Source organism: Vanacampus margaritifer, chromosome 1, assembly GCF_051991255.1.
Source record: "Vanacampus margaritifer isolate UIUO_Vmar chromosome 1, RoL_Vmar_1.0, whole genome shotgun sequence".
NCBI classification, from domain to species: Eukaryota; Metazoa; Chordata; class Actinopteri; order Syngnathiformes; family Syngnathidae; genus Vanacampus; species Vanacampus margaritifer.
The window spans coordinates 48576626-48601296 of NC_135432.1; the positions used below are offsets into that span (position 1 = coordinate 48576626).

Genomic DNA, 24671 nt, shown 5'->3' on the forward strand with positions numbered 1-24671 from the left:
GAACACCCAAAGTGGTTATACAAAATGTTCTCTGCTTAGTTGTCCAAGGTATTTTCTAAAAAAGCTACTGAAGGTGTTATCCCTTCCTTTTAAGTAATTAGAAACATTAGACAAATATTATTCATAACAATTTTATCAGCCGTAGCATGGATTGCAATTATTTTGGGTCACCCCCCATGTGCATCTGCATCAGCAGCACTGATTATGTTTCCAACATTATTGATGTAGTTTCGGGAATCTAAAAATGCAAATAAAGGGGTCAAGGACATTAAGTCATTTACTATTTCAAATCAGATGGGCACGTAACGTGCGTAACGTTACATTTCTTTCGCTACATAAGCGCTATTTGGTATATTTATAGTGGACTAAACCATTAGCTTAACTCCCCCTCCGCTCTGTCTTGTAGGGGTCCGCCCCCCTGCTCCCTTCTTCGCCTCCTGATTTGGTTGAATCCAAAACACAACATCATGGCGATTGATGGTAAGTCGGCGAAAGCCGTCTCTCTTCTTTACTAATTCACCCCCACTGCCATAAACACCTGCCATGTGGGACTTGTCATGGTTAAAATGTCACTTGTTAGCTTCAACAGAATGGTCGAATGAGATGCAAATTCCAGTGCGCTCTGTTAGCGGTTATTTCCTGTGGTAGTTTTTCGTGGAGTTCAATCTGGTTTTGTTGGTGCTGAAGGGATAGTTCCGCTGTTTACGTTCACATTTCATTGTACGAAACCTTACAATGTACCTCACGTCCCGATATTGAACATAGATTCCCTTGATGTCCGTCCGTTCGTTTCGGTTTGGATTTTAATAACGCCATTATTTGCAAAATGAGTGATTGTACTCGTCAAATGTGTCAAGTCTGTTTCTGGCGGTAACTTTGTGAGTTGTGCACAGCTTTCGTGTTTAGCTGAACAGCTTGTTGTCTCAAAGCTGGAAGTGTAATAAGCATTCTTTTGAATGTCACTAAAAACAGCAGCTTCAATCGTGCTGAGTGCTAACTGCTCGATGAGAGATTTCTTAGTAAAATGCAAATGTCGTATTCAGACTCAGTAGTGGTTATATTTATGTGCGTGTGTGTAATTCTGATGTACTTAGCAACACACTTCTTTTTCTTTTTTTAAATGCGTAAGACCACAAAGAAGTCACTTATCTATTCTCCTCACAGTTCTGAGGTTAGGGGTTCTAATCTAACCTGTGGTCTGCCTCTGTGGGGTTTGCATGTTCTCCCAGTGCTTGTATGGTTTTTATCCAGGTACTCTGGCTTCCTCCCACATTCCCAAAACATTCTTGTTAGGTTGATTGAACTCTAAATTATTTTTTAAGGTGCATACTTGACTTTTTATTTGAGGCCTGTCATATTGGGCAAAAACAGAGAAGGGTAAACTGTATTATCCACAAAATATATGGTGTCACATCGCTATGTGCAACGAATCCATATCTGGACCCTTCCTTCCCCATACTCTCAGACTGGCACTGTCTTAGCTAGTTTTTCCACTAAACACTTGTACTTGGTTCAGGGTGGCGTTGGGTCATGAAACCTTTTAGCCAATGTGGCTAAACAGTATAAATATCTCCTAGCCACATTTGAGTGTAGCTAGCAACGACATCACATGTTGATGTGGTGGCAGTGCCGACTATTTTGCCGCTATCTCACTACGTGCACCACTCATGCATACACACGGCAGATTCTAACAAACACACAACACTTCTGGGAAGATGGATTTTTTTTTGGGGGGGGGGGGGGTTCTTATATAAAGTTCTTATAAATAAAAGCAAAAAGGCAACAATGGCAAATCGCCACAGATGAAAGAAATTAGGGCACTTACTGTATCGTACTGTTCCTTGGTTGCATCAGCTCGTCGCCATTTTTGCCCTACGCAAAAAACAAAAATAAAACAACAAAATATCGGGACAATTGAAAGTGTGTACAAGTTTCCCGAAATACCTCAGCAATTCTGCACTAAACTGATCTCAGTCTTTGCATGATGCTTTTTATAGGTTATTTAATGTTTAGGATTTTTAAAAATTATTTTATTTTATTTTTTACATTTATAGAAGTATGATTTTCATTCAATATCTCAATGCATCCGGATGTAATCATTGCTTAAGTATGCTTTTATTGTCCTATATTCAAGTACAGTGTTAAAGTTTGAACTGTGCATAATGTTGCTGTGGCCTAAAATAATAAATACAAGTGTATTTTAAGAATAAAGGCTCTACTTCGTTTTTAAAAACACTTCAGTCCTCTATGCTATTGTATTAAGATGCTGGTGAAACTTGTAGAGTGGCATTTTTTTGGGTCTGTATACTATATTTTGCACATGCAATTTTATTCAATACATACTGGTGGAGCGGCACGGTGAATGACTGGTTAGCACGTCCGCCTCCCGGTGCTGAGGACGTGATATCGAGTCCGGTCTTCGGCCTTCCTGGTTGCAGTTTGCATGTTTTCCCTGTGCTTGCGTGGGTTTTCTCCGGGTACTCCGGTTTCCTCCCACATTCCAAGGACATGCATGGCAGGTTAATTGAACACTCCAAGTTGTCCATAGGTGTGATTGTGAGTGCGGATGGTTGTTCGTCTCTGTGTGCCCTGCGATTGGCTGGCAACCAGTTCAGGGTGTACCCCGCCTACTGCCCGAAGCCAGCTGGGATAGGCTCCAGCACCCCCCGTGACCCTTGTGAGGACAAGCGGTTAAGAAAATGGATGGATGGACATACTGTTGGAATTTTAGCCTTTATTTGCCCTTATGTTCAAAAGTTATCTTTTTAGTATTCGAATAGTATTCATTCACTCACCAGAGATGCGTGTTCGTTTTGGACCCAAAGAGGATAAAAATGACTGGACACAAGGTCTTTCAAAGTTGATCTGCTTTTATCTCCGAAATTCAGTCAGAGTACAAGTTCTCAATTGAGGGCCGTCTTTTTAATCTGTCTGCGCGAGAAGACGATTGTGTGAACAATCCCAAAGAACGGCAAAGCTATTCTCGCGGCCCTCCTTATTTATACAATAGTTTAAAAACAGCCAATCTAAACATTAACTCCTAATCTACTATGTACCAAAAAAGGTAGTTTGTTTTCCTCCCTTTTCCACCCAAGTCTGCATTTCATGATTTTGCGCTGGTAAACATCGTATCATTAGCAAAGTTTACAATGACCTTGTAATCATTTTATTGCAAAGAGCAAAATCCACTGACCGATTGTACTGGTCTGTGTAGACGTGTATTATCTTAAACAAACTTAAAGTGTAACTAAAGCTGACCGATTTAACTGGTCAGCCTGACCATTGCTTTTGTGTAAATAAACTTGATTTGTACTTGAAAGTGAATAATTAAATGTCCCTGTAAAAATGCTTGATCAAAACCCAGTGTGATTAATATGCGAATAACATAATGTATGTAATCAATGTGTCATGTAATCATTCATACTGAAAGTAACATAACTTAGTATGATTTACTTCCATCAATACAGTAACATTTTGTCATGATTACTGCATTATTACATTCAACTGCAATTGCCACTGAAGACGACAATCAAATACGTTACGTAAATCAATGCTGAGTTTATATGGGCAAATGTGCACACTTGACGACACATGAAAATAAAATAAAATGGGTTACGAAACACAGTCCACGTACCTGTGATGTTCTTCTATCTTCGTGCACATTACCCGGTCCCTCTGTGATCCTTCATGGACATGCTGGCAAATGGAGAGTTTGGACACACACACACATGCATACTCACGCACTCAAGGGACCACAATGGAAATAAGCCTATGGCATTATTATGTTTTTATCCCTTTGGCAGCAGTTGTGTCGTTGTATGTTTGTAAACATGCTTTGTTAGTTGTCAATAAATATTTCAATCAATCAATCATTCTGACTTCCCGCTCATGAACGTGTCTGATTATCCTTCTTTTACACACTTTACCAAAAAAGTTTGTGTATTCCCCCTGTCAAAGCCAAGCGATGTTAACAAACCACAAAGATTAGACAAGGGTTCACGTCCTGGACTGGTTAAATAGCTCATCTGCTCATCTGTCATCCCTTGTTTTTTTCCCAACATGTGAGTGGGCCCAGGGGGTAATTCAGTTGTTTTACACGACTCAGGGGCAATATAGTTACTTTTTGGTGCAGAAACAGACACAATATTCAAATTTTCATCCTTCCTCAGGTCGCGACAGAACGGCTTACATACTAATGTTGCTAATGCTCGCTCGCATCAGCATTCTGCTACCGGCAGATGTAAACAACGTTCGTCACTGGCCGCATCAAGGATCGTGGGATTAGTGTATGCAATTTACATACATTTTTTTTGCATACGGCATGGTATAGCGATATTCCCCCAGTGCAATTTTGACAGACAAATTGGCCATGCCAATGTAGAGAGCATGGGGATTATTTACCTGGCCACTCCCCATTTCACTTCATCATTGGCGACGTAGCGAACAGGGAGCGCCCACCCAGGAGGTTGTTTGAGATATGTCTATAGTTTGCTAATATAGAAGCATCCTGCTTTCGCTCTCTTTTTCTTTCTTTCTTTTTTTTCTTTAATTTTTAATTTTTATTTTATTTAGAAATGGCTAAATGATAGCTACTTACAGTGATTTGGCAAACTCGGTACAAAGAAGAGTGGAATAGCAGGAATGACCTATGGTTGAGGAGTGGAATATGATTCCACAATGTTGTGTGACCTGGCTGGTGACCATCTTGAGGAGGGGATGCCAGAATGTTGTGGCTCATTCACTCCCACCTGAGGTTCTTGATTGTTTGCTTACAATAAGTAAACAAGTAATTTTGCCAATATTGTATGTCTTCTTTCTTCTTTGTCACTGATTAGACTTAAATCTTCATCCCTTCCACCGAAGAACACTGACGAGTCAGTCGGAACAACAGTTATCGCAGGCATGAATGTTTGCTACAAATAATCTACAAAAAACTAATTTCCAAATCCCAAAATTTAAATTTCTCCCTGTTCTCCTTCAATTATTACAAAAGCTCCCTTCTTTCTTTACTTTAAATTGCAGAGAGAGTGCTTGGTTTAAGAGGTGACATACCATTCATCTATTTGTGTCAGAGGTCTCTGATAATGTACAAGAAAGTCTGACTCAGGTCTCTGTTCTGTATTATGCCAGTGTGTGTTTAATGGGGTCAAGGTTAGGCCTGGAACAGCCTCATCCTACTCACCAAGCTCATTCAACCATGCCTTTATGGACCTTGTTTTATGCACTTGAGCACCTTTATCATGACTCATAAAAAGACCAAACTGTACACATGAAGCTGGAATCATACCATTGTTCATATGCTATACATCATAGGTAGGGATGGGCGAGTACTGATACCAGGTATCGTATCGGGGCGATACCAGGCCACATTTCATGGCATTGGTACACGCGACGGATATCGATACTGGTATTGGCCCCGCTCTTTTGGTCATTTTTCGGTCAGGAACTGTCAAAAAGACTGGGAGGAACGAACGTTTTGTTCCGTTTCGTTTGTTTCTTGTGTGTCTCCTTATGATGTAACACTTGTTCATTTCATTACTTCCGGCAGCGCCATTTTGGTATGCATGACAGTTGATGCGCTAAGCCTTTTGTAGCTGTGATACATATTGAGAGTGGAAGATGCGAAGGCTATTTGAAACTTCTACCTGTAGGCTGATCCCCTGCTGCACAGCTCTGAGACTCAGAGGCTTTCACAAGTGTGAGTAATAGTTAATAATTACAGCCACTGCTTGGTAGTCTAGATTATACAATTATTGTAAGAAAGTCTGTGGCAGGTTTGCAATGTCTACATAAACAGGAGAATTGGTGCAGTGCTGTTGGACATGAGTACTGCATATGCACAATCGAATTGCATAGTTTTGAGTAACAAATCATTCCAGCCTTAAATGAGGTAGAAACAACCTCATGTTAGTTCTTTATAAAACTTAGATAGCTAGCTAGCTAGCTAGCTATCTAAATAGATAGTTAGATAGATAGATAGATAGACAGACAGAAAGACAGTAAATTATGTAGAGTAGATTTGACTCTATTTAGAGTGGGACCAAATAGACTCAGTTTTGGAGTAATATTTACACTGGGAAGAAAGTAAAATAAAGAATTGGAAAAAAAGACAGAAAAACACTCAAGGGTTAAGGAACGAACTCACGACCTTCAGCTTGGGAGACAGTCGATCTATTCCCTGAGACACGCAGCTCCTGCTTGTGTGTTAGCATATCGCTCGTGTTAGCTGGAATCTTCGTAACTCCAAGAGACCAAAAACATTGTCTTGGTCTCCTCTTGAAAATAAACAGTAGATGTGGCATAGCTCAGGTGTTAGCGTGGCAGTCTCCCAAGTTGAAGGTCGTGAGTTTGTTCCTCAAATCTTGAGTGACTTTTTTTTTTCTTCAATTCTTTATTTTACTCTCTTCCAAGTGCAAATATTACTCTAAAACTGAGTATTTGGTCAACAGCCACCGACTCAGAGCAGACGGAGGAGAAAAGTGCCCGTTGGAGCAAAAATAATAGTTCTGAATTTATCGCCCATCAAAACAAAAACACATTTTTGTTTTTCTGTTAACTGTTATTCATAAAATGCTGAATATTGGTGCCGATTGTCGGCCGGGCCGATTATCAGTCTATCCCTAAAATATAGGTTGAACATTATTTGTAAATCATAGTATTCTGTTTTTATTTATGTTTAACACAAAATCCCAACTTCATTGGAATTGCTGTTTGTACAACCAAGATCTAAAAGAAAAATGGGTACGCTTGTACTTGTGCAACCTATGAGCCTCATAGGTTACAACTCGCCTCGGGTGTCACACCTCATAGAAGGACCTTGCTCACTCCAGAAACTGAAAAACAAAACAAAACAAATACTGTACACAGGAATGGAAACAGAAACATAAGAAAGAAATATAATAAAATGTATGCCGTGTTAAAGAAAAGTTTATTTTTAAACAATATTAGTTTAAAACAAAACACATTTTCATCACAGTTGCATGACGTAATGCCATCATTAAGTATCGGTATAGTCAGTCCATCTGTTCAAACAAAAGAGAAAGGGGAAAAATCAGTTCTGTGCTTTTCCCCCCTTTTGAGTAGAAAAGGGTGACAACGATAGAACTGCTGCAATAGAAATATCCATACTAATCTGTTGAGAGGTCGCTATCACTGGGAGCTTGACGTTTTCTAAAGAAACATCCCAACTATAATTGTAGCTTTGAATGTATTTCATCAAAGCAAAGTCATGGACTTGAACTTCCATGTGTGTTTTTTCTCATAAACTGTGTTGTTTGAACCAAAAAACAACTCATTACAACTCCACACTTCTTACAGCGTATGCCCACTTAACTTTTATTACAATTCTATCTGCCCAAAAAAGTTAAAATGTGTTCAAATAGTTGTTTTTTGTTATGTCAACGAAAATTAACAAATGGAACAGAAAAGTGTTAGAGATCATGGAGCACTCATGCCAAACTGTTGCTGTTCTCTGTCCTTCACTGTCCTGTAATCATGTTACATTTGTCTTTGTGCAAACATATTTTATTATGTTTTCATGATTATATCTTTTGTTCCCTCCACCACAGTGGGGCTCATTTAAATGTGTTGTTTTTCCAGGTGGCGAGCGTAGTTGTGGAGTACATGAGTTGATCTGCGTCAGGAAAGGTAGGTAGGTAGGTGTGGTCGATCTTTGACCCCAAACCACACCTCTCGCACCGCCCTCTCCATTATTATCATTGATAATTTTTTGTTGTCTCAGTACCATACAATGACCACAAACGCATTTTATTCTATCATGTTAAGCTTGATCGTCCTTGTCATTGTTGTGTCCTCCTTGTTGTGTTTTGTTATGCCATGTGTTGCTTGTCCGTGTGCCACATGTGTTGCTTGTCTTGTAAAGCTCAAAATAGGCCAATGTGGAACATTAAACAATGGCTCACTATTCCTGGTCATTTGTTAAAAATAAATAAATTATTTGAGTCACGGATCGGATCATTTTTTGGATCAGCAAAAAAAAAAGAAAAGAAAGCTAAATAGTACTTTGTCTTCATTTATTTAGTAAAGCGCTTTTTCCATAAAAAATAACTAAAAATCAATTCAAAATGTCTAATATAGCCATATAGGATTTAGTGTTGTCATTTATTTTGTAAAGCGCCTTTTCCATTAAAAACAACAACAACAATCAATTCAAAATGTACAATATAGCCATTTAGGATTTAGGAACACAACCTGCCAGCAGCCAGACACTCGGTGGTCATGTTAACAAGTAGTTGCTAGCCACAAAATGACGGCGTAATTAATTAGCGGTTTCTTAGCCTCCTAAATTAGCGATTGAACATGAGTTAGGGGTAGCGTTGTGTTGATGATATGCTCGCAACTGCCTTGTCAACTACGATATAGAAACATCTGAAAGGGAAGTCAAGCTAGCCATCACGCCATGACGTGGGCAAACTTAAAAGTAAAAGTGTACTAAGGCTATTTGTATTGCCGTCAATATAATACTGTATTTGGTCAACTTTATTTTGAAGTTAGGCTTAGTGTGTTATGTTGAGTATGTTTCAGCTTCCTTGACATGTCAGAATGGTATCAACTGTGGATGCACACTTTGTTTTTGTTTTGTTTTTTTCATTCACCAACCAATCCGCGGATCAGGCGTAATTCGAACAGTGGGGCAGATCCGATCCGACCACGGATCAATGATGATCCGTTGCACCACTAGCCCTTTCACAGCTTTGTTTATTGAGAATTGCTGCAGATGTAAATTTTTAAATTCATGTATTATAGATTTTTTTTAAATAGTTACAGACATTGAATGTTTTTAATCATTCCATGTTAACCGGGCTATCCATCATTCACCCCCACCCCCCACCCCCCCCCACTCGTTTATGCATAATTTACTATATGTTAAACTGATTCTGTGACATGGTTTAAACATAAAAAAACAACTTTTTTTTTTTTTTTAAATAGCTTTTAGCCAGGTTATACTGCTAAGTCCTCACCAAAAAACACCGAAGTGGTGTTTTCCTCCATTCGCCTCTCTATGAGAAATTCGAGGTCATTCTGCTCTCCAAGCACCAGCCCCTCCCAACCTGAGAAAATGAGTGGGTGCTCACTGTATGACGTCATTAGGTGCGGCTCCACCCCTTGCACCGCCTCTGCGGACTAAACGCACGCCCACTTTCTCTGAGACCTCCATGGGATAGTAACAAAAGTAGCCTTTATCAGTAAACATTCTGTCCAAATGAATTCAAATAAATCAATTATCCTTCACATTTGCAATGCCAAAGTGCAATGACAATTGGCCGTCTTAAAATCCCAGTTCTGGCTGACACTTCTGTAAAATACAAGTAGAACCTTTGCGCTGTTAAACCTTACTGAACAAGTGTGTAGTGGTTAGCACGCTCGCCCTGTAAGCAGTAGGTTCCCGACCCGCAGAATTTTTTTCCCCCTTCTTCCTTTTTCTTGCCTCTCCCTTCTCCTCCCCTCCTCGATTTTTTGCGGCAAGGAGCCATTTGGTTTCAAATGTTTATTGAAGAATTGATGGCTTGCGTGGCCATTCAGAGGAGTGTTTAAACACAGAGCTTCGGCATCAGCCGCATGGACCAAAGGGGGCGCCGCAACCCTCACGGGCATAGGCGGGGTTTTTACTGAACCGGGGGGGGTTTTACTTCCACTTTAGAAAAAGAACCAGCAAAACACCTAATATTTCATTAAAAAAATTACATTGACATGGTGTCAAATATAAAATTTAATCATGTGTATGTAATCCCTTTAAGGTTTACATCTATGTTGTTTGTCATTTGCATGCAATAACCCTTGAAAGGAAAAAGCCTGCAGATTGTGCAAAAATTTACGGATTTTAATTTGTTTCCGTGATGACTTAAGATCATGACTCATTATTAAAGTATATGCCCACTTCGTGGATGCTACACGGCCACTCAACTCGGGAAAAATCACTGACGGCGGCACCACACAGCGTCTAAAACATTTGAGTTGAATTTTGCTTTGTTGGGCACAATTTGTGGAGGATGGCATCACCAAGCTAATCTATATTTCACACATGGTATAATACATTTCTGGGTTTTAAGTGACACAGCCACTCATACACACACCCATCTGGTCTTTGCGATGTCCCGCCGTGTCACTACGCAGGTGGAAAAATGCTCCTCCATGGGGAACGGTCTGTCGCCCTGCCACGGTCACGTGTGGATGCACTGCAGTCGGCTACAATTCCACCAATGACCTGGTCCCCCTGGAGGAACATTTTTCCAGCTCCATGGCGGCACCTTGGCAAGCACTCTGAAGGGGAATGTGCGGTACAAACAAAGCTGTCTCTAGATGGGTCTCAAATCTCAATGCCAGAGGGAACTGACCAATGTGAGTGAATGTGTGGCTGTCGTTTAAAAGCAGAAATTTGTTAAAGCCATCCACCACGAAATGTGTCAACTACAGCACAATTCTGGTCCGCTGAATTCCAACAGAGCTAACATAATGAGGACTGGTGACCACAAGTCGTGCATATATTGGGAGCTAACCAATCAGGGGGAAGCTGTTTTCCATATCAGATTAAGGATAATTAAGGAGAAGATTAATTTCATATTGAATATTTTTTATATTAGCTCATTCACTCAGAGACGTTTTCACTAAAGCAACCCCCTTCGCTTCCGGCTGTTTTACTGGATTTGGACTGATTTTGCAAGAATATTGTGGTCCATTGCTATACAAACATGGAACCTACCAAAAGAAAGATTAGAGTCTATTCCTTTATCAGGCAAAAAAAGTATATTTGTATCTGTTTCTGTTTTGCAGCAATTAGCATTAGAATATAGCTAAGTTTCATAATTATTCACAAATGTCATACTCAGCCATCAACGTGTCTCAAGACATCTTAAGTTATGTCTTAAGACATATTTTTGAGACGTCTTGAGATGTCTTCTAAAGTCAAGTCATGTCTATAAGACGTGTCTATAGACTCGAGTCTTAAAATGCCTTAAGATGCCCTAAGATCTCTTGGAAATATGAATGTCTTGAGATGTCTCAAGATATCTTGAGACGTCTCAAAATGTCTTCACACGTCTCAAGATATCTTCACACATCTGTAGATGTCTTCACATGTCTGAAGATGTCTTCAAACGTCTAAAAATGTATTTTACGGTATCACTATTTTACTGTTCCTCTTTATATTTAACATTTTATTACCGGTGCTTTTGTCAGTTAAGACCGTGTCTCACTGAGCAGCGAAGGCTTGCAAGGGTGCACGCATTGCAAGTGATGGCATTTCGTCGGGTCTCTTTCAAGACTGCAAAACATTGCCAAGAGTATTTGCCAGAACATTATCACCCATTTTTATGCTTGCAAAACGTTTTTATAGTCGCAAAGAATTTTTTTAACATGTTCAAAATTTAATGGCGACAAGAAAAACTGAACATAAAAATGGTTTTGGAACGTCTTTGCAACGTTTTGCAGTCTTGAATGAAACCTGACGAAAACAAACTATTGCTACGTACGCACCCTCGCAAGTCTGAGTTGCTGAGTGAGACATGGGCTTAACTGAAAGTGATAATATTTTAAATTTAACTGATTAAGAGGAACAGTGAATAGTGATATCATAAAAGACATTTAATCATCACACTGGCTAATGTAAAAAAAGAATGAAAAACCATGTTGCATAGTATATACAGAATGCTAATGTTTGTTACCGCTGAACGTATTTGGTGAGCATACATTAATTTGCATCCTGCTACTTGTAGTTGATAGCTTTCTTGCAAATACAGTATTTTGATTAAGGCAGAACCTAGAAAGAAATTTAACGATCAACACATTCAATTTTAACATTTATTTAATTGCAACATTTTCAACCGTTTGACAAGGTATGAAGACAGAGAATCCCACAAGGTGTTTTTTTCACTACCTTGTAACTGGACACATTGAAAGCAAAGTGAAACTGGATCTAACCCCAAAAACTTGGATACACATTAACAATAATAACAATAACAACGATAATAACAACAACAACAACAACAAGAATAATATACAGTATTTAACGAGAATCAAAGCAAAACTGCTTCATGTGTGTATTGTCAAAAATATTAGCTAGCTATGGTGCAAAAAAGTTTGATCAAAAGAAAGTGAGAATACAAATATTAGATATTAGTAAATATAAAAATGCAACAAATAATTATTCCCCAAAAATGTGCAGAAAATACAAATTACTCAAAAATAAATATTTTAGACAAAAAACATATTAGAGAGAACGTATGAGAAACTAATATACAATATTATCAACTGCAAAAATATAAAATATATATAAAAAAACAAAATGTTTTTTCTCTGAATATTCACACTCTCCACACTTCACTGTAACATAAAAAAACAATCATTCAACAGTTCCGTGTATTGGCTTTTATCAAAAATATATGAACAAATACTCTTATACTGATTCTTTAATCTTCGCTCTAACTTCAACCTATAAAATATCTGTATGTGAGCAGCATAACACAAGAAATAATGAATCACTTTGTCAACAACAGTTCAGAATACTGGTTCTTCATACTTAACCATAACTCTAAAATAACCTGTATATCACAACACATACACACAAAAAGAATCAGTTCAGCCTACTGGCACAAGTTACGAGTCATTCGAGTTTCTCAGAGAAAATAATATACAATATTATCAACTGCAAAAATATACAACACTACACAAAATGACAAAATACAGTACAAATTAAATAATACATATATTACATAAAAGAAACAACAATCACATACCGTCAACATCAGTTCAGACAACTGGCTTCTCTCAGATATTACTCACACTCTCCACACTTCACTGTAACATGTTGAAAACACTGGGAAAAAGAGCTTGTTGCAACATGGCCCTGGTTGATCTCTTATACTCTGTTGCCACCTGCTAGCCGTTTTTGTTGTTGTAATAACTACCATTGCTTTGAGCGACCTCTTCAGGTCAGAAGCTGCATCAAAGCCTTCTGTATGCTCTAGCATAAATACATTAAAAAAAAAAAAAAAAAAAAACTATTAAAAAACGTATAAATACGTTTTGGGGAGTGCAGGGCAAAGTATAAAAACATATTTATTTTTGGGGGATTTTAATGCGTTAATGAGAAAACAGACCAATCAAAATCAACATTAAATTCTGACCAACAAAACTACTGCTCATTTCAACCCCAAATTATCTTGCAAACTTTTGGATTTGGGATATTGTAGATATAAAATACAATCTGTAAGTGTGAAATGTTTGTTTTTTTTAATAATAAAAAAAGTAATTTTAAAAAAAGTAATAATTTTTCAGTTTTCTTGATGTACTAGGCAGGGAAATGGCAGAGGGCCCCAGACTATAGTACTCCATGTGAACCATTTGTTCAAATTGTATTTATGCCAAGGTGCGCTTTTTCTTAAGGCTATTAAACAGCATTGCTTTGTTTTCGTATTATAGTTTTGTTGGGTTTGGGTCTGTTGTGTGTGTTTAATCAGTGCAGTGGCATCATGCTCGAGTCTTCTGAGAACATGCGTGGGAGTGTGTATAGGAGCGCTGGTGAGAGTGCTTCAGCCTGCCCGTGGAGAAAGTGGGTGTCCTTGTGATTGTGAGATTTTTTTTCTTTTCTTTTGATATTCAACATGGCAACAGTCTCCATGCAGATAAGACATAATGGAGGAAGCACAATTGAAATATGTAACAATGAAGCATGAGTACAAAGTATGACAACCTTATTTTACCTTGACTGCAATTCAGTTAGTGGTTTGCCATAAACCCTCCTGCTAGATTAGCGTGTTGAGATTTGCACAGTGCTTGAAACACACCAGACAATGATCAATAATTGATCCTGTTAAATTTGCAATTCCTTCTGACAATTCATCAGATCCCTTCTCATAGAAAAAAAATCCCAAAACCCAATATCTCTGATAAACTCTTCTCCAAAATACCAAGAGATTAACAGTTCAGATGTGTATAGTGATGGTTGTATTGATTGTGTGCTAATCTATAATCATCTTAATTATGTGTAATTTAATTACAGTATTAATGATTTACATTTCTGTCATACAATTTGTTTTTATTAATAGTCCTGGTCACCAAAGATATGGTGACAAAGTAAAACGACTTATGTTAATTATTTATTTGTGGATTTATTGCTTATTTTCACATTTAATTGTTTTGAATGTAATGGTGGCTAGTTTTAAGTTCAGGGGTCCATTTCACAAAGCAGGTTCAACAAATTCTGAGACTAACCCTGAACAGTGAGTTGACCTACCCTGAAATAGGAAACTCTGCGTTTTTCAGTACCACGACAGCTGATTTGAGTTAGTTTGAAAAAAGTCTAAAAAGACTGCATCAATAGTGCCCTGACTCGACGAGTCACCATGGCAACGGGGAAGCAGAGGGGGGCATCATCATCATCATCTTAAACTGGAAATCTTAATGTAATTGTATGGCGAATTTGAATATGTCTCTAGGAAAAATCGTTAGGCAAAAGAGTGGAAGGCGGCATGGGAGAATGTTGCTGCTCAGGTCAATGCATACATTTAAATGTAGTCTTTTACAATCACAATAATATTACAGGGGAAACCTGTTTGAATGATAGCTTATTAATTGATTTCATTTAGGTGCAATCCTGCAGGGGAGAAGCGCACTTGACAGCAACAATATAAAAACATTATTCAAACAGGTAAGAAAAAAACGGAGCGCAACACGCAACATATGCTGTGATGTGAGCGCATGACAACGTACGGCTGGTAATGTTACAAATGTAAGGACGGATTAAGTTGTGTATGTAGGTGATGGACTGTGATGTGAAACGGTACCGTTCAAAAAGATAACTGTCTGGAAATACCAGAACATCTATGCGCAGCCTGATAACCATCTCACAACGAATATTTCATTTTCTGCGCAGTAATGCAACCTGCACACTCTAAAAATAGAATTGTTGAACCAATTAAAGATTTCAAATTAAATTGTTGACTAACTTAATAAAATTGATTTACTTGTTAACATGCGATTGAATTACATTAATCCAAAGTGAATATAATTAATTTTAATTAATTATGAGTTCATTTAACTTAAAATATTCACTTTGGATTAATTTTGGATTAATTTATTTCAAGTGAATATATAATTTTAATAAATTTTGGATTCATTTAATTTAATTGAATATATTAACTTTAATGAACTCATAATGAATTCAACTTAATACAGTATATTCACTTCGTATTAATTCAATTCAATCAGGTGTTACCATTTAAGAAATTTTATTAAGTTGGTCAACAATTATATCTGTTCATCAATTCTCTTTTTAGAGAGCACCTTCATCAAAGGGATCATTGTCAAAAAAGCATGCCATGTTCGTCAAAAAACTGTAACTCTTTGACTGCCAAGCGTTTTCAGAAAAGGGATGCCGTTGGCTTTGTTTTTGGACTCTGGAAACACACATACTACCAAATGAAAGATTGAACTCTCATCTTTCATCAGAAAAAAAAGTTTGTTTCTACCTTATTCCGTTTTTCAGTAATCAACAATAGAAAATGGTTAGTTTCACCCAAATGCTCTGTTTTGAAACAAAATACGGAGAAATCAAGCTTTTTGTGAAACGATATTATTTCATGCACTCTAGTGAATTTGACACCTTTTTTTTCCCATGAATGATGCCACAAACACGTAAACAGTGCTTTACTTCTGTAAAACACTACCACCAACAATGGAAAAAGTGTTTTTTGATAGCAAAATACGTTCATTTACATTCAACAGTGTAACCAGGGATGTGATTTTTCCGCTAATTCGCGGAATTCCGCTTTTTTTATCTCCAAAAATAAAAATTTAAAATTTCCGATTTCGTCTCTACAGCATTCCATTTTAGTGTTTCTGTAACTGAAATGAAACGGATCTTGCGATTGGCTGAAGTGAAACGGATCTTGCGATTGGCTGAAGTCTCCGTGTTGACCAATAAACGCGCTTGTTATAAAGGCATAGGAGTATGCCATTGTTCATTTCTCACACGTTTTTGCCGGGTGTTTAACTCTTTTACTGCCAAAGACGTTAAAAGACGTCCTCCCATTTTTTATTATTTTTTTTTTGAAACGGGTGCTGGGAAGGCTTGCGGAGCTGTCCTGAAAGTTTCAAGCAGGTCTCGTGAGCCTAATGACTATTTTTGGCCCCTAGAGGGCAGCGATGACTCTCTTTTGACAAGATCGGGTGGGCGTCAGTAGTATAAAAGGCAAGGCGGGGCGAGAGCGTCGAGCAGGAGATGAGAATTGAGGAGAAACAAAAAATGGCGACCGGTGGTAAGAAGCAGCTCACGCTTGATCGTTTTTTTCAAAAAGGAGAAGCATCAACCAGTGCTAAAGTACACGTTTATGACGACGGGGATGATGATGGTGACAACAAGGTTGACGCCGAAGCTGCAGCGTTGACGCGGCGGCAGCTTCGATCACGTCCTAAGGCCTCAGAGGCTAGCGGTGCTAGCGCCGGAAAACGTCGTGCACGACCGAGCACTTCTGCACGCGAGGCCGTTGAATCGGATGACGACGAAGAGTACCCTGAGTCAGATGGATATTCTTCGGAGGAGTGGGTACAATCTGAGAAAGTGATTCGGACAGTCTTTTATCCGCAGAAGACTGCGAAGGTAAGCACAAACTTGCTATGAGATACTTTTCCGGCACGCTGCTAGCACCTCGTGTAACGTGAATGTGCAATTCATAGATCGCGGATCGTGCTCACAGCGACGTCCCACTGCAAAGACGACAAAGAGAGGTATAAAAAAAAAGTGTTTTCAATACACCGCAACAACAAAAGAAAACTGTCTTTCGATATTATTGTAATTGTATATATTTCTTTCAGCTGCAGCTCAGAGTGACTCTCCTCAGAGTGAGCAAAATAAAGGTCCATCGACCAGTGGATCCCAGAAAAAAGGTAAACATATATATATATATATATATATATATATATATATATATATATATATATATTGCATCACACTGATCTAAAATGAATATTATATGATATTGAAATGTATATTTGCAGATCCCAAAAATTCTGGCTGGCATGAAGCAGGCTGGCAGCCAAACCGAGAGGTGCCGCAGCAGAGCTGAATTCGACCCGGCCAGTTGACTTCCTGCAACTCTTCATCACGGACGAGCTTCTGCAGCACATTGCTGATCAGACAAACTTATATGCACGCCAGTCTATGCAAAAACGGGCTGAAAATCTGCCACACTGCAGGAGTCATGCTTGGAAGCCAGTGTCTGTGTCCGAACTCAAAACTTTTTTTGCACTGCAATTTCTTACTGGGTATATAAACAAGCCCAGTATAGAAATGTATTGGACTCAGGATGAAATAGAGACGACACCATTTTTCAGTTGCGCGATGCCTCGAAACCGCTTCCAGCTCATCTGGAGTTTCCTGCACTTCAACGACAACGAGACACACATTTCAGACGACAAACTATTTAAAATTCGTCCTGTGTTCAATCACGTTGTAAGCAAGTTCAAGGAACTGTTTCAACCGGGCAGGAATATCTGCATTGATGAGGGAATGATGAGTTTCCAGGGACCTCTTTCGTTCAAGGTGTACAACCCCCAAAAGCCGATCAAATATGGGATCAAATCGTACATTTTGTGTGACTCCCAAACCGGGTATTGTTTTAATATGCAACCCTATGTTGGTATTAGTTGTTCTCTCCCTGATACAGTGTTCAACTTACTGGATCGTCTGCCAGAAAATGGGTACACACTATTTATGGACAATTTTTATAATTCGATTGCTTTGTGTGAACGTCTCCTGGCAGCACGTACCAATGTTTGTGGAACGCTGAGGAAAAACAGGGGTGAACCCAGTGAGATCACATGCCTAACCAACACTGGCCTTGGGGTGGGGGGGAAACTGGTAAGGTACAACACGAATGTTTTGATTGTGGCATGGCAGACGTTTGTTGAGGATGGTGACAACATTTCATGAAGATGAAATGCGGACAGTGGAGGTGTGGCGGAAGGCACAAAAAAAAAAAGTGCCTTTCCAAAAACCCATTTGTGTTGTGGACTACAATTCCAAGATGAATGGAATGGACAAGATGGATCAAAACATCTCGTACCACCCATTCACACGTAAAACTTTGAAGTGGCACAAAAAGTTTGTTGCATATATGTTCCAGATATGCATGTTCAATGCATACATATTGCACAAAGCAAAAAATCCTGGGAAGTGTCAACATTTTTTGGAGTTCATCCAGCAGGTGGTGAGAGGGTGGCTGTTGCCACGAGACCAGGAGGAAGTTGGGATGGAAGGACATGAAGCCAGACAAAACACCAGGTCACCACATAATGATCCTGAAAGCCGACTTGATGGCAACATGGCCAAGCACACGCTGCAACACATTCCTGCTACACCCCGGAAAAAAAAGCCAGCAAGAAAGTGTAGGGTCTGCACACGAAAGGGCATTCGCAGGGAAACAAACCTGTGGTGCAAATCCTGCTGCATCCCCTTGCACCCAGGGGAGTGTTTCACTGTATACCACACAAAAAGAAAAATTGTGTAGTTCAAACTCCACACAATTGTAAATAGTCACACATGCACACCTTTGTAAATACTTTGTCAAATTGTTACGCTGTTCTGTAAATAAACTGTTATTTTGCAAACTAAAAACACTTTCTCATTTTTGGTGGTGGTGTATTACAGAAGTAAAGCACTATTTATGTGTTTGTGGCATCATTTAAGGACAAAAAGAAGTGTAGAATTCACTAGAGTGCATGAAATAACATCGTTTCACAAAAAGCTCTTTTTCTCCATTTTTTGTTTCAAAACAGAGCATTTCGGTGAAACTAACCTATATTCTATTGTTGATTGCTGAAGAACGGAATAAGGTAGAAACAAACTTTTTTTTCTGATAAAAGATGAGAGTCCAATCTTTCATTTGGTAGTAAGTGTGTTTCCATAGTCCAAACACAACATTTTCTGTGGACCTTGAAAGATCAGTCAAAATGCTTAAATCGGCTGGCACTGGGGACAACCCGTTTTTGAAAACGTCTGGCAGTCAAAGAGTTAAAGAAAGATGTCCGTGAACGAACGCAAAGATGCACCGCGAGTTAAGGAAATTGACAAGATCGTAAAAAACAAGTTTCGATGGGACTGGTTAGAGAAGGATATATCTACAAATGTTGGAAAGAAGACTGTGACGAATTTGTTCAGTGACTTTATTCGGAAGATCGATCGTGCCGGGAAAGCGCTTTGCATTTGGTGCCATGATACCATTGACTATGGTGGGAGAGGTTTCAAAGCTCTTGAAAGTCACGCAAAGAGCAAAAAACACGTGAAAGAACTCCAGTCAAGAACAACAAATTATTCCATCGCTGGAAGTTTCGGTGCCCAAACGAAAACTCCAAAACTTTACGGCCTCCATCCCTTATTGACATCTCAATCGGAAGCGGTAATAGAGAGACATGATCCACCCCAACAACCTGTACCAGTTGCTGATAGAGTCGTGAATTTTGAGGTAGGTGGTAAACTTTTCAAATTAATTTGACAGTTTTCCCCTTTTTTTCGAAAATATTATAACATAATAATGATCATGTTTGCACTTTTCAGGTTTCAATATGTTGACTGTCTTGATGTATGCAGTTACAGAGATGATCTTAGTCGAATGCATGATTGTGTTTTTACCAGAGCTTGCTGCATGAGGTATTTTATGTTTTTGTTATGCATTATGTATTAAATTAAGAATGATTGATTAAATGATTTATTGCATGGTAAATATTATTTCCAATGGTTAAAGATAATTTATTATTTTGTAGCTAATTTTCAACATTTTTTGTTACCATAATAAATACTCTGACGTGAATGTGCATGAAAGTTTAGACTAAATCCTTTTTTATTTACTTTGGTCGCATGACATTTTGGATTATAATTCAAATATTTATTTAAATTATTTAATTGTTTACTGATTATTGTTAAATTTCTTTTATTCTTCAGGCAATGCTGTTGGGAGTGCTGGCCGAAAATTCTCTTCCGTTCACCATGGCCCCAAAGCTCATCACACTGGCAAAGGAACTGGCAAGGGATCCAAAAGCTCTGAATGGACTGTCCATGGATAGAACCAGTGCATCCTACAATCACATTAGTTAGATATGATGATATTCTCAGTGATAGTTTTTAAAAGCAAAGGCAGTCCAATGTTTTTGAATGTGACTGATTTTGAGTTGACTAAAACTGCCATTTTATATGGGATAGTTCAATATACATTGAAAATTTATGCTGTTGTTTTGTCTATTTCTTTGTCATGTGAGTGCATTGAAAGTACTTAAAAACACGGAAAACCCATGAGCTCCGGCTTCGCCCCCCTTGTCCCCCCACCAGGGCACTGCCCTGGACCTAGCTGGGTGCCGGCGGCCCCCAGACCCCCGGCTAAATTTTCAGATAATTTCACTTTGGTCAAATCACATCCCTGTGTAACAATTTGACAAAACAATTTGGCAAACTATTTACAAATGTGTGCAACTGTGGTACTATTTACAATTGTGTGGATGTTTCAACTACAGTTTCTCTTTTTGTGTAACACTCCCCTGCGTGCAAGGGGACGCAGCAGGATTTGCACAACAGATTAGTTTCACTGCGATTGCCCCTTCGCGTGCAGACGCTACACTTTCTTTCTTGCCGGCTTTTTTTTCCGGGGAATAGCAAGTATATACTGCTGTGTGTGTTTGGCCATGTTGCCATCAAGTCTAATATCAGGATCATGATACGGTGACGTTACGGTGGTGTTACGTCTGGCTTCCACATGTCCTTCATTTCCTATACCGGGTGGTAGATGTTCTGATCCATCTTATCCACTCCATTCATGGTGGCATCGTAGTCCAGAACCAGTGTCTTCTCCGTGATCAGACTGTACCCACTCCTCCGATGAATATGGATTGGACACGGGGTACTCTTCGTCGTCCGATTGAACGTCCGCCTGTGCAGAAGTGCTCGGTTGTGCTCCGCGTTTTCCGGCGTTAGCATCGCTAGCCGGTGAGGCTTTATGATGTGATCAAAGCCGCAGCGTCAACGCTTCCAACTTCGGCGTCAACCTCGGAGTCACCATCATCATCATCGTCGTCATCAATGTGCTCTTTAGCATTGGTCGATGCTTTTCGTCTTTGAAAAAAATGCTCAAGCGTGAGCTGCTTGCAACAGGTCGCCATTTTCGCTTCCTCAGCCATTCTACCCTCAACACTCTAGCTCCGCCTCACGTCTTCTACTGACGCCTACCCAATCTTGTCCAAAGAGAGTCATCGCTGCCATCTAGTGCCCAAAAATAGTCATTATACTAACTAGATCCGCTTGATACTTTCAGCACAGCTGGCCAAGGCTTTCATCCACCCGTCCACCCCCCCCCCCCCCCAAAAAAAAACATAGTAAACGTCTTTTAACGTCTTTGGCAGTCCTCCATAGGATTTCACTTAACGTTATTAAACGTTTTTGGCAGTCAAAGAGTTAATATACGTGTATTGACTGTTTTTTAAAGAAAATAACAGAAAGCAGAACTATGTTACGCCAAAACTCACCAACTAAAATGCTTGGATGGTGATTCTTCTTTTCCTTTCGGCTTTTTCCTTCAGGGGTCGCCACAGCGAATCAGTTGCCTTCATCTAACCCTGTCCTCTGCATCCTCTGCTCTCACACCAACTACCTTCATGTCCTCTTTAACTACATCCATAAACCTCCTCTTTAGTCTTCCTCGAGACATTATGCCTTGCATTTGGAAACTCAGCATCCTTCTGCCAATATACTCACTATCTCTCCTCTGGACATGTCCAAACCATCTCAGTATGGCCTCTCTGATTTTATCTCCAAAGCCTCTAACATGTGCTGTCCCTCTGATGTACTCATTCCTGATTCTATCCATCCTGGTCACTCCCAAAGAGTACCTCAACATCTTCATCTCTGCCACCTTCAGCTCTGTCTCCTGTCTTTTCCTGAGTGCCACTGTCTCCAGACCAAACAACATTGCTGGTCTTACCACAGTTTTATAAACCTTTCCTTTCATTTGAGCTGAAACTCTTCTATCACACATCATACCTGACACTTTTCAGCCTGCCTGCACACGCTTCATCACTTTGTTTCCACACTCTCCATTGCTCTGGACTGTTAACCCTAAATACTTAACCTCCTCCACTTTCTTGGTCTCTTCTCACTGTAACCTCACTCTTCTACTTGGGTCCCTCCCATTCACACACAGATATGCCGTCTTGCTATGGCTAACCTTCATTCCCCTCCTTTCCAGGGCAAACCTCCATGCCTCTATCTTCTCCTCCACATGTTCCTTGCTTTCACTACATATCACAATGTCATCAGCAAACATAATAGTCTATGGAGATTCCTGTCTAACCTCGTCTGTCATCATTACCACTACCATAGCAAACAAGAAGGGGTTAAGAGCTGATCGCTGATGTATTCTCACCTCCACTTTGAACTCCTCCGTCACACCTACGTCACACCTCACCACTGTCTTACAGTCCTCATACATGTCCTGCACCACTTGAACATATGTCTCAGCTACTCCAGACTTCCTCATACAAAACCACAGTTCCTCTCTGTCCACCCTGTCGTAAGCTTTCTCCAGATCTACAAAGACACAATGTAGCTCCTTCTGACTTTCTCTGTACTTCTCTATCAGCATCCTCAAAGCAAATACTGCATCTGTAGTACTCTTTTTTTGGCATGAAACCATACTGCTGCTCACAAATGTTCACCTCTGCCCTCAGTCTAGCTTCAACTACTCTTTCCCTTAGCTTCATTGTGTGGCTCATTAGCTTTATTCCTCTGTAGTTGCCACAACTCTGCACGTCTCCCTTGTTCTTAAAAATGGGCACCAGCACACTTCTCCTCCATTCTTCAGGCATCTTCTCAATATTTAAGATCCTGTTGAACAACCCAGTCATTTATATTATTAGGACCGAGTTCCTTTCCACACGTCATCCTCTTCAATGCCCTTCTCAGTTCATCCTTACTAATCTTTGCTACTTCCTGGTCCACAACAGTCACCTCTTCTACTCTTCGTTCTCTCTCATTTTCCTCATTTATCAACTCTTTAAAGTACTCTTTTCATCTTCCCATCACACTACTGACATCTGTCAACACACTTCCATCCCTATCCTATTACCCTAACTTGCTGTACATCCTTCCCATCTCTGTGTCTTTGCCTTGCCAACCTCTATAGGTCAGTCTCTCCCTCCTTACTGTCTAACCTAGCATACATGTCATCGTAAACCCCATGTTTGGCCTTTGCCACTTCTACTTTCACCCTACGCTGCATTTCCCTGTACTCTGTCTACTTTCTTCAGCCCTCTCAGTGTCCCACTTCTTCTTAGCAAACCTCTTTCTCTGGATCCACTTCTGCACCTCCTCATTCCACCACCAAGTCTCCTCATCTCATTTCCTTCCAATGTCACACCAAGGACCTGTCTTCCTGATCACATTTGCTTTAGTTGTCCAGTCATTTGGAAGCGCCCCCTGACCGTCTCATCTTCTTCCTGAAAGTCATACAACTCTTTCTTTTTTAGCTTCCATCAGTTCATCCTCTGCTCTGCCTTTGCTATCTTTGTCTTCCTCACCACCAGAGTCATCCTACACACTACCATCCTATGATACGATACGATACGATATACGATACGATACGATACGATATACTTTTATTTTCCCCGTGGGGAACTTTTTCCTGGACTCCGTCCAGCTGCAGTTTACAGTAAGGAAAAAACAACAGAATAGAAAGAGATAAAATCAAAATTAAATAAGAAGTGCAGCAGTAGTTTACAGTAAGAAAAACAACAGAATAGAGAGAGATAATTAAAATAAATAATACACACACACTCCTATATATATATATTGCACCACTTAGTTAATGTCGGTTATTAAGCAATTTGATGGATGTCGGCAGGAATGAGTTCTTGTAGCGGTTCAGCCTGGTTCTAGGGGCCCTGAATCTCCTGCCGGAAGGCAGTAGCTGGAACTCATGATGCAGAATGTGAGTCGGGTCAGTAACAATTTTCTGTGCCAGTCTGGTGACGGACTGCTCGTAAAGCATCTTTAGGGAAGGATGATTCCTGAGCCCCATGATCTTCATGGCAGTCCGCACCAGACCGGCAATCTGTGACCTTGACTGCACAGTCAGGTTGCCGTACCAGGCCGCAATGCCGTATCTGATGATACTTTCCAATGCAGCCCGGTAGAACAACAGCATGATCCTCTGCTCCACTCCATAGACCCTCAGTCTGCGTAGGAAATAGAGACGCTGTTGGAGTTTGGAGCAGAGACTTCCAACGTGTACCCTCCAGCTGAGTGTGTTGTCAATGTGGACCCCCAGATACCTGTATGAACCCACCTGGCTGATGTGATTGCCTTTAATGACGACTGGCCCGTGGTCACCAACAGTTTTTGGACCAAATATCACCTCCTCTGTCTTCCCCACATTGAGCACAAGATGATTCCAGTCACACCACTGGACAAATTTCTCTATTTCTGAGAAATAGTCCAGTGGGCTACCGCCGGCCTGCAGCAAGCTGACGATAGCTGTGTCATCAGAGAACTTGATAAATGATAAAGTTCTCAGGGTGTGATGTCACACAATCATTTGTGTACAATGTGAAGGGGACCGGGGAGCTGACGCAGCCCTGTGGGGCGCCTGTGTTTATCAATCTGGGTTCCGAGAGGG

The 24671-nt window shown here is 39.8% G+C and overlaps 2 protein-coding genes across 6 annotated transcripts in view; both read left to right on the forward strand.

The window, feature by feature from the left end:
• Nucleotides 1-414: 414 nt before the first annotated feature.
• syt14a (synaptotagmin XIVa) overlaps nt 415-24671 on the forward strand; it is a 69968-nt gene continuing 45711 nt past the window's right edge. The window contains exons 1-2 of one of the 5 annotated variants that reach the window (XM_077568501.1): nt 415-480; nt 7600-7647. In XM_077568501.1, the coding sequence (XP_077424627.1) occupies nt 468-480; nt 7600-7647 (61 nt within the window). In that variant the 5' untranslated portion in view covers nt 415-467. Of the gene's footprint in view, nt 481-5435; nt 5699-7598; nt 7656-24671 lie in introns of those variants that run through there. The other 4 variants (XM_077568327.1, XM_077568238.1, XM_077568413.1 and 1 more) reach the window with 4 other exon arrangements.
• LOC144053852 (uncharacterized) lies at nt 7673-20470 on the forward strand. Its single transcript, XM_077568740.1, has 5 exons — nt 7673-16615; nt 16693-16743; nt 16831-16902; nt 17014-19663; nt 19955-20470. Exons 1-4 carry the CDS (start codon nt 16238-16240, stop codon nt 17098-17100), a joined length of 588 nt encoding a protein of 195 aa, XP_077424866.1. The 5' UTR covers nt 7673-16237; the 3' UTR covers nt 17101-19663; nt 19955-20470.

Excerpts from the sequence above, each read along its gene's own strand:
- LOC144053852 (XM_077568740.1), top strand. The coding sequence starts at position 16,238 with ATGAGAATTGAGGAGAAACAAAAAATGGCGACCGGTGGTAAGAAGCAG. Across the intron at positions 16,616-16,692 it reads ATCCGCAGAAGACTGCGAAG|ATCGCGGATCGTGCTCACAG; the intron begins GTAAGCACAAAC and ends TGCAATTCATAG. Across the intron at positions 16,903-17,013 it reads CAGTGGATCCCAGAAAAAAG|ATCCCAAAAATTCTGGCTGG; the intron begins GTAAACATATAT and ends GTATATTTGCAG.